General features: G+C 41.4%; 1 protein-coding gene across 1 annotated transcript; it reads left to right on the forward strand.

Moving 5' to 3' along the window:
- Positions 1 to 3611: 3611 nt before the first annotated feature.
- Positions 3612 to 9126, forward strand: LOC145570460 (protein transport protein SEC23 A-like). Its single transcript, XM_081629556.1, has 5 exons — positions 3612 to 4482; positions 4926 to 6746; positions 7821 to 7937; positions 8053 to 8124; positions 8752 to 9126. The coding sequence occupies exons 1-5, from the start codon at positions 4093 to 4095 to the stop codon at positions 8887 to 8889; spliced, it is 2538 nt and encodes an 845-aa protein (XP_081485682.1). The 5' UTR covers positions 3612 to 4092; the 3' UTR covers positions 8890 to 9126.
- The last annotated feature ends 1127 nt before the right edge of the window (positions 9127 to 10253 follow it).

Here is a 10253-nt window from a genome sequence, read left to right on the forward strand (position 1 = left end):
CCGCTTGGACTTTGTCATCATCAAGGTCGACTGTTTGTTTCCCTCGGACGGCTGCTGCGGCCGCGGGTTTGACATCCGAGAGATAGCACTCCCGAGCTGTCTTCTGGTCCCCATTAAGGGAGCCGACTGTGCCATCATCCCTCTCATACATAACGAGCATGAGGGCAGGAATGATGACAGCCTTGCACTCGTTAAGAGTTGGTCGACCAAAGATGAGGTTGTAGGCAGTAAGCTCTTCAACCACGAGGAAACAGATGGTCATATGCCGGCCGTTTCCCTTTTTCCCCAGCCGGATGGGCAAATCTATCCGTCCGACTGGGTGCACGAGTCCTCCCCCAAACCCTACAAGGGTGTGAGAAACCTCCATCATGCTGTCTGGCTTGTACTTGAGATTGGACAAGCATTTGAGGCTGATGAGGTCAGAGGAACTGCCTGTGTCGATCAAAATTCGACCAACCAGTTGGTTGGCCACTTTGCATTCAATGACAACAGGGTCATCATGCGGCCGACGGACTTTGCCTCTGTCCTTTTCGGTGATGATGACTTCGGGGAAGGCGGATGTGCTTGCCGCCTCTCCCTCTTCAACGGAATGGATCATCTTTTTCAGATGATCCTTGGTGCCCCGAATGGTCGGGCCACCCCCGGCGAATCCGCCTGCTATGGTATATACTGGATCTTCATCGGTGTCGGTATTAACAGTCGGCTAGGGAGCCTTCTTTTTGGACTGCCCCTGATTCGCCTTTGAAGTCACTTTGGACTTCACATAGGACTTTAGCTGTCCTTTGTCGTCCAGACGGTCAAGCTCTCGCTTGAGGCTGAAACAGTTGTTGGTGTCGTGGCCGATGTCTTCATGGAAATGGCAATGTTTATTTTTGTTCCGATTTTCAATGGAACCTCTCATTGGAGTCGGCTTCTCAAGAGTCAGCCGGTCCTTTATTTCCATCAAGATGGAGCAGCAGTCCTTGTGGAATTCGTACCTTGGGACGTACGGTTTCCACTCTTTCTTCTTCTTCTGGGCCGGCTGATCAGAGTTATCAACGGCCCAGACTTGCTTTTTCTTTTTGCTCTCTTCTGGCTTGGGAGCCGACTGAGCAGGCCGACTCTCCTTCTGTCGGTCGGACCTCTTAGAGTCCGACTGTTTGTTGGAGGAGCAGAGCTCGGTCGCCTGTATATAGGCTTCCGCCTCTCGCAGCGCTCCCTGCAGAGTGAAGATTTGTTTTCGGACGAGTTCATACTTGAAGGTAGAACCGTCCTTCAGACCCTTGAAAAAGTCTGTGAAGGCGACCTCGTCAGATAGCCCATGGATCTGGATTCGTACCAGATTGAACCGCCTGATGTAAGAACGCAAGCCTTCTCTATCTCCCTGCTGTACATTGCCAAGATCAAGGCTTGTTTTCTTGGCAGGGATGTTCATAGAGAAGTTGGAAGCAAACAAGAACGCAAGCGTCTTGAAGCTATTGATGCAACCAGCCGGCAAGTTGCCGAACCATTGTTGGGCTATGCCCTTCAACGTGGTTGGAAAGCAGCGACACCATGCGGCATCATCCAGCCCTTGTAAATACATGAGGTGGGTGTATGCTAGAAGGTGGTCTTCGGGGTTGGTGGTCCCATCATAGGTTCCTACCAACACATTTTTAACCTTGGCCGGCTGTTCGGCGTCGGTTATTTCCTTAGAGAAAGCAGAGGGTTGGTCTCCAAGGTGCTGCAGCCTAAGCTGCCAGTCCATGGGCTGATAGCCGCATGCCGCCTGTCCTCCAAAGAAAGCAGGCTGGATGTAAGGTTGAGCAGGCGTTTGGTACAATGGCTGAGCCGTGTACTGAGCCGGCTGGATGACATGAGGTCCAACTTGAACCAGGGGGCTGCTTATTGGAGTCTCATGTACAGAATGTGAATACCTCAACGAGGTATGCTGGGAGCTGTCGTGATAAGTCGACGTTGAGGCCGACTCTGAAGGCTCATTCTTCTTCTGCTCGATGTAATGTCGAGCATCAGAGAATGTTTTCTTGTTACCATTCGGCTGAACATGCCGAATGGCTTTTCTTGCAACCGTTTCTGGGAAACGGAGTCTTGAAAGGTCAAACTGAGGCCGAGCCGCGTCCTTGGGGTGAGGAGTTGGCTGTCGGTCCCTGATCGATTTGTTCTTGGCCATTTGGGCTGACTTCTTGGCCGACTGTTCCTTGGCAGGAGTAGCCGACTTCTTGTTGGTGAGTTGTTTAATCTCACCACGGAGAGTGCTCACAAGCTTCATGAGCTCGTCTCTGGTTACCGGGTCTGACCCTTCCGCATGGGTAGAATCAGACGGCTTCTTTGAATGTCCGGCTGGTTTGCTCGGATCATTCTGAGAGTGAGGGCGCTCCCGCTTTTCCTTGCTGCGGATGCGCCTAGAGATGAGGGACCCATCTCTGGCAGTATAGGTTTCAACATCACCGTCGTCACCTGAATCATGGTCCGACTGGACCAATACTTCGTCCAGGGACCGATTGGTCTCTGGTGGCTGTTTGGTTACAGAAATTGGTACAGTTTCCAAAGAGGCCATCTTAGAGGTACTCTCCCCACAGACGGCGCCAAATGTTTCGGGGTTTTTTGAGTCCCTTGGGAGAGTTACAACACTAAGACTGGATGCTCGCTTGGATGCCTGTACCTGCAAAACAACGGAGCACCGAATGGTCGGTGGTCCGCCTCCGAAGCCTAAGTTAGTCTAAGTCCGAAGAATAAGGTGCGGAATGTAAAGGGTTATCTGCTCGGATTCCGAGCTCGGGTGTACTGTTCTCTTGAGAGTGACAGTTCTAACAATGATTAGTAATCACTGAGTATATCTCGTAAAGAGTGTCAAAAGAAACGTATCTCGTATTGAATGTCAAGATGTCTCACGTAGCCATAAATGAGGAGGTCATCTCCTATTTATAGGCTTCTCGAAAAACGTGCACTCCCTAGGGAATATTCACGCAGCTTTTGCAGACCCCGGGATTTGGGCCTGAAAGCCGCCAATCCCAGGTCCTTTTATCCGTCTGCCATGTGTTGTTCTCTGAGAGGTCCAAGGTGGCGCCCCTTTCAGTGACACGTGGCGGACTCCGATTGGGCCAACTGGCCTAGGGTATTTTTACCCAAATCAATTATTGTGATAAATGGTTGCACATTATTGCGATCTATATTGTTGTATAAGTTTTCAATATTGTGAAGTAAATTAACTATTGTTTAAATTTTATAAAATTTAGTATTTGAACTTTTAAAACCGTGCAATTGCATGGGTTCTATACTAGTTAAATGGACTAAACCAATAAAACGACGACACGTGGCATGGTAAAAATAGATTACCAACCGGTTTTTGCCTGTTAAAAATGGACACCCCCCAAAATTTGTAATATTAAAATATAATTCAAAGATTGTATTATTGAAAAAGAAACGGGCAAAGATTGTATTATTATTTGTAATTTTTCCTAATATTTATATCAATGTGGTCAATTGACTTCCAATTAGGCAATTAGCTATAGTTTGTAGTTTCTAGAAATCGGGGCATTACACCATGACCCAGCCCATAAAGCCCTACGCCCAACTAGCAAACCACTCCTCAAGACATCAACTATAGACAGACAAGGTTTTGATCCACTTTGCAAACTAGTGAGTTTATGTCTTTCACCATTTTTAAGGTTCCCTTGACTTTCTTTACACCACTTGGCTGACTTCCCCTTCCCTAGTTTCTCGGTTCCCACTACAGAGCTTCACAAGCAGCCCTTCAATTCTTCCCCAGTTTCCATTATTATCATGATTATTACAATTTTCCCATTTTATTCAAAATTACACTCAATTTCGGTTTGATCGCCCAACATTTACTTCAATTGAGATCGGAATTTCCCAATTAAGCATCTGATCTCCAATACAACAAGATCTTGGATGATAATCATAATTTCACCCATCAATTTTTGAAAAATTACGGTTCTTCCTAATCCAAAATTCAGAATACTCCGATCTAATTCGATCAAACTGCTTAATGCTTAGCCCTTTTCGATTCAGAATAAAGGGGCGAATGCAAAATCTCCTCCAGAAGGGGTTCACTTCTTGTTAATAATTTTAGCTGTAATTAAGCATCCAACAATGGCGACTTTACCAGAATCAGCTCCCAAATCAGAGAAATTATTAGCTACACCACCAAGATTTCCTCCCACATTAATGGTGCAGCAGCATCAGGCAGGGACTGTGTCGTCTTCGTCTGCGAATTCGCCGCAATTGAGTACACCGCCCGGGCCGCCCGTGTTCACCTCGCCGCTGAGACCGGCTGCAGTGCCGTTCCGAACGTCCCCTGCTTCGCCGCAACCGGTTGCGGTTGCTTTCCCACCTCCAATTTCAACAACCCTATCTTTTCCTTCTTCTACTTTGCCCCCTTCTTCTCCTCCAAGTTATTCGTCTCAAAATGTTTCTTTTGATCATTCTTCTCTTTCACCCTTTGAATCCATTGCTCCCCTTGTTCACTTTTCTGCTCACAAGGTAGTTTCTCTCTTCCCTCTTTTTCTTTCTTGATTGATTTCTGTTTTCTTGTATTGGTGCATTGTAATTGAATTGGTATTTGTTTTGATCTGTTTGATTTTTTTTCTGAAATTTTCAAGCTTTATTACTACTTTTGTTTGTTTTCGATTGTTTCGAGGTTTGGGTGCTATTTGATCTGTCATTGTACGTGTAATGGTAGTCTATCTCGGGTCCTCGAATGACTTTAACAGGCTAAGTTAATACAAGTACAACTTCTCGTTGTTTTAGTTTGTTTCGAGGTTTGGGTGCTTTCATTGTGCATATTATAGCAGTCTATATCGGGTCCTCGAATGACTTTAACAAACTAATCTAATTGCCATCTATACTTTGTTCTTGACTGTTGGTCGAGGTATAGCATTTGGTTGTTTTCTTGATGTTAGTGTTGTCATTTTGGTTTATGGCAGATATTGAAGCAGAAAAAGCAAACAAATGTCCCAAGTTTGGGGTTTGGAGTAGTGGTTTCTCCTGGAAGAGAGGTTCCCCAAGGTCCTCAAGTAATTCAGCGTGATTCTCATCGTTGCCAAAGTTGTGGTGCTTATCCAAATCCGTATTGTAATGTTATACCGACTTCAGGGCAGTGGCAATGTATTGTTTGTCGTAACTTGAATGGGAGTGACGGTGAATATGTAGCATCGAGCAAGGCAGAGCTGCGTAGCTTTCCTGAATTATCCTCTTTTGTGGTTGATTATGTCCAAACTGGAAACCGATTATCAGGTTTTGTTCCTGTTTCGGATTCGAGAACATCTGCTCCCATTATCCTTGTCATTGATGAATGTTTAGATGAGCCACACCTTCAGCATTTGCAAAGTTCTCTTCATGCTTTTGTTGACTCACTCCCGCCAACAACTAGGATAGGTATTGTTTCATATGGTCGAACAGTATCTGTATATGATTTTTCTGAGGATCCTACTGCATCTGCTGATGTGCTATCAGGGGATAAGTCACCTAGTGAGGAAAGTTTAAGAGCACTAATTTATGGGACTGGTGTATACTTGTCTCCTGTGCATGCTTCGCTTCCTGTAGCACATATCATATTTTCCTCATTCAGGCCCTTCAAGGCCAACATTGCTGAGACTGCTAGAGACCGCTGCTTGTGTACCGCAGTGGAAGTTGCTCTGGCAATTATACAAGGGCCGTCTGCTGATTTGTCCCGAGGAGTGGTGAAAAGGCTAGGGGGTAAGAGTAGGTTATTAGTTTGTGCTGGTGGACCTAATACATTTGGTCCTGGAGCACTTCCACATTCATTTAGCCACCCAAACTATCCTTATCTTGAAAAAACTGCAATGAAGTGGATGGAACACTTGGGTCGGGAGGCTCATAGACAGCATACTGTTGTAGATATTTTCTGTGCTGGAACGTGCCCTGTCAGAGTTCCTGTTCTGCAGCCGCTCTCAAGAGCCTCTGGTGGTGTTCTTATCCTTCATGACGACTTTGGGGAGGTATTTGGTGTTAATTTGCAGAGGGCATCTAGTAGGGCAGCAGGTTCCCATGGTTTGCTTGAGATACGTGTTCCCGAGGACTTTCTTGTCACTCAAGTTGTTGGTCCTGGTGAGGAAGCTCACTTGGATTCACATGAAAATTTTAAAAGTAATGCTTCTGTATCGGTTCAGATGCTAAGTGTGGAAGAAACACAAAGCTTTTCAGTTTTCATGGAGACCAAAAGAGACATAAAAAACGAACATGTATACTTTCAATTTTCTATGCAATATTCAAATGTTTACGCAGCTGATATTACTAGGGTTATCACAATAAGATTGCCTACTGTTGATAGTGTGTCAGCCTATCTTGACAGTGTTCAAGATGATGTCGCTGCAGTTCTTATTGCGAAGAAGACTCTTTTGCGAGCTAAATCTGCGCCTGAGGCAGTTAGCTTGCGTTCTACAATAGATGAAAGAGTGAAAGATATAGCTTTGAAGTTTGGTTCACAAGTTCCAAAATCTAAGCTCTATAAGTTCCCAAAAGAGCTTTCTTCATTGCCAGAGCACTTGTTCCATCTTAGAAGAGGTCCGCTGCTGGGAAGCATCGTTGGTCATGAAGATGAGAGATCTGTGTTGAGAAATGTATTTCTAAATGCATCTTTTGATCTTTCTTTGCGAATGGTGGCGCCTCGATGTTTAATGCATAGGGAAGGAGGCACCTTTGAGGAGCTGCCAGCTTATGATCTATCCATGCAGTCAGATACTGCTGTTGTTCTAGATCATGGAACAGATATCTTCATTTGGTTGGTAAGTTTTTCACTTCCTTCACTGGTGCTTTACTGTAAGATAAGCCCTTGAGAGGTATGTTTAGCATAATTTTAGCCTTCACGTATTCGTGCTGTATACTAGAGAATTTTGTTCAAGGAGTATGGCTAAAAATGAAAGCATTTTATTGTTGGCTAGAGAGTATAAATGTGAAACTCGTATTATTTACTACCAAATAAACAGGTCATACTTATCAAAAATTAATTCTATTTAGAATTCCTTTTTTTTATTGTAGGGTAGCTACTAGCTACTAGCTATTAATATATTATTGAGATTTATAAAATGACATAGTTGTATTTTGGTTGGCAAATAATTGATTTTCCTAGGTAATATAGATGTATTGTACACTTGTTTAGTTACAAATTACAGTAACATAGGGAGTTCTACTTCCCACAAAATGGAGGATTTTACTTACCTAGATCCCTTCCCCCATGGCAGTGGAATCTCTCATGGGAAGTCAAAAGTCCTACGTCCAAACAAACATATTTTGGCATTTCCTAGGAAACAACATTGCATGGACATTGAAACTTCATTTGAATTACCACTTTAATACTTCCTTCATTTAACTGAACATGTAGAATTTTGTCTTGATATAGTAAAATTGGATTTTATATTGCTGTAGTAATGTTGAATGGCTTAAATTTTGGATAAAAAGGTATTAACCTAAACAACTTTTATTTTGGATTGGGTACAACGAGAATTTTTTTTGTATTCTTTTCCATTTGAGGTGGTCTTATTTTACTTTGTTTTGGAAGATGAGGGAGGAGTGATGGGTATGTTTTGGGTTATATTCAATTTCCCTCATGCAATTCATTCATTTTTGTTGAATGTACCTGCTTGCTTATGACCTTTGCAGACTGTGGCACAGGTCTCTCTCCCTCTCTCTTGGTGACTTTTGTTCGTGTCCTGCTGAATGCTACTGCCTGCTTTTATAATATATTATCCCTCTCCCCCCTCCCCCCTCCCCCCTCCCCCGGATAATTCATAATTTACAGAACACACATCCTTGTCAGTAGCTTCCTAATAAATATTGTCCTGTTTAATTTTTATTTCCAGGGTGCTGAGCTTTCTGCTCAAGAGATAAACTGTGCTGCAGCCTTAGCAGCTTGTAGAACACTGGCAGAGGAGCTTAGTGAATCAAGGTTTCCAGCTCCACGCATCCTTGCATTTAAGGTTACAATTTCTCTTCTGCTTCTGATCTTCACTTCTTTTCAGTTTTTACTCTACTAGATCTCCCTCCCACCTATAGGGATAAGGTGAAATGGTAACCTATATTTATCCTCCACAGGAAGGAACTTCTCAAGCTCGTTATTTTGTTTCCCGATTAATACCTGCTCACAAGGATCCAGCTTATGAACAGGTAGGCACTCCCCGCTTCATTCTGTTTATTTTTTTGGTTTTTCTCACTCCCTTCTGTTTCTCATGTTCCTTCAAAACTACTACTCATCAACAATATTCACTTCGTCCCAAAATTATAATATGCTAAATAAGTTAATACCTAATTACTTTCTAAATCTAGCAAGTTAAAATTTGAACTTTTCCAACTTTACTCACCCTCCTGCTTATGAGGGTGAGCCGCTTTGAAAAAGACTTTCAAAGGTCTACCCTTAATGATGGCATCTTCAAGTAAGAATTCCTAATTAAAGCATATTAGTATAAAGATGGAGAATGTGAACGATTAATGATAGTTATGGAATTTTGAGTGAGTTAATGTTGCAAAAAATGAAGTCTGAAGGATCCAAAAGGCCTTCTGAAAAAGGAATATCTGTGATGCGTGTCACATTCTGAAGTACGTGATGTGTGTGCCTTCACCTTGTTTTTCTTACCTTAGCATGCTTGAAGTGATTTATACCGTTAAAGATTAACCGTGTCACACGCTTTAATAATTTTACTCCTGAATAGATTTACATTCTACTGTTGTAGTTATGACCGTTTACCTTTACCCTCTTATGTTCATAAATTTGTGATTCTTGAACACTGGATGCAGGAAGCAAGATTCCCACAGCTTCGAACGTTGAACTCAGACCAAAGAGCTAAGTTGAAAAGCAGTTTTATTCACTTCGATGATCCAAGCTTCTGTGAGTGGATGCGTAGTCTGAAACTTGTTCCACCCGAGCCCAGCTAAGGAGTGTTCTGTGTTGAATTGATTGATAAAAACTGAGGAAGAGGCAGGAGCTGAGGGTTGCTGATTTGACTTCGCTTTTTTCTTTTTTCTTTTTTCTTTTGAATACTGCATAGCACTTTTGTTATTTGGACACAAAGTAGAGTCCTGCAATTTATGAGCCATTCTTTTAAATTTTTGCAAGGTAAAATTTGTTAAAACTTTGTGGAGAGTAATAAAGTGTATCTTAGATTTCAGCTATACAGGGAAATCTATTGGGCTTTTGCTTTAGTATTTGATGAAGTGTGTCAGCTTCAAATACTAAAGCGAAATAAATTGATTATTAACAATAAATAATCACAACCTTAATTCCAAATATGGGGTGGACTACATAAAACAAATTTTATTACATTGCTCATCATGTTCCTCATCTTGCGTTTCATTTGGGTACCACTCTTGCTATATTTCTATCTCAAAAAATAAATACTATTCTCTCCTTTCCTATATGTTTTTTACGTTTCCATTTAGGGTGTTCTTTTTTATTTTTTACATTTAGAATTTTTTGTTTTTAATTCATTAATTTTAAACAAAAAAAATTCTTGCTTTACAATTTAAATACTCAATTGCCCTTCACTTTTCATGTGCAATTGTACTTTTTATAATTGTACTACTACGTATTACTTTCTCTCATCTCTCTTCTACTTTCTTCCTACTTTCTTTACCCCACATGTATATTATTCATTTTTTAACTAAATTTGTAATAATAGCACGTAATTCCAAATGTCAAAAACAAAAGGGTCGGAGAAAGTACTTCTTTTAGTTTTTAGATGCAATAAAGGGGTATTATTTGTGCAGCCCATCTTGTGTGTAGTTGATCTTATTGTGTGGCTACTTATAAAAGAACAAAGTAACTCCTATAATACTGACCAAATAACGCTTGTAACACTGACCGAATAACCCCTATAACACTGACGAAGAAACTCCTTTAACATTGATAATATAATTATTTTGTTGTGAGTCATATTTTGAATGATATAGTCGTATTTTAAAAAACTTAGCTAGATGATAGATATAATTATCTTTCGAATGATATAATTACTGTTTGATACTTTTTTTTAATACGTAATTCACTTTTTAAATAATACATTTACATAATCAGTTTTTGGATGATGCAATCACTTTTAAAATGATATAATCATATTTCGTATGATATAATCACATTTCAAATGACATATTAGATAGTTGGGTGCAAAATAACTAATTCTATTCTAGAATTTCTAAAAACTCTATATGGCTAACAATAATTAGACGTTGTGTTTAGCATGGTTGAGCTATATATTAGCTGACTAGCTATCACTTTGCCAACTGTTGAATTATTCATAGTGTAA

Source organism: Chenopodium album, chromosome 12 (assembly GCF_948465745.1).
Source record: "Chenopodium album chromosome 12, dcCheAlbu1.1, whole genome shotgun sequence".
Lineage (NCBI taxonomy): Eukaryota > Viridiplantae > Streptophyta > Magnoliopsida > Caryophyllales > Amaranthaceae > Chenopodium > Chenopodium album.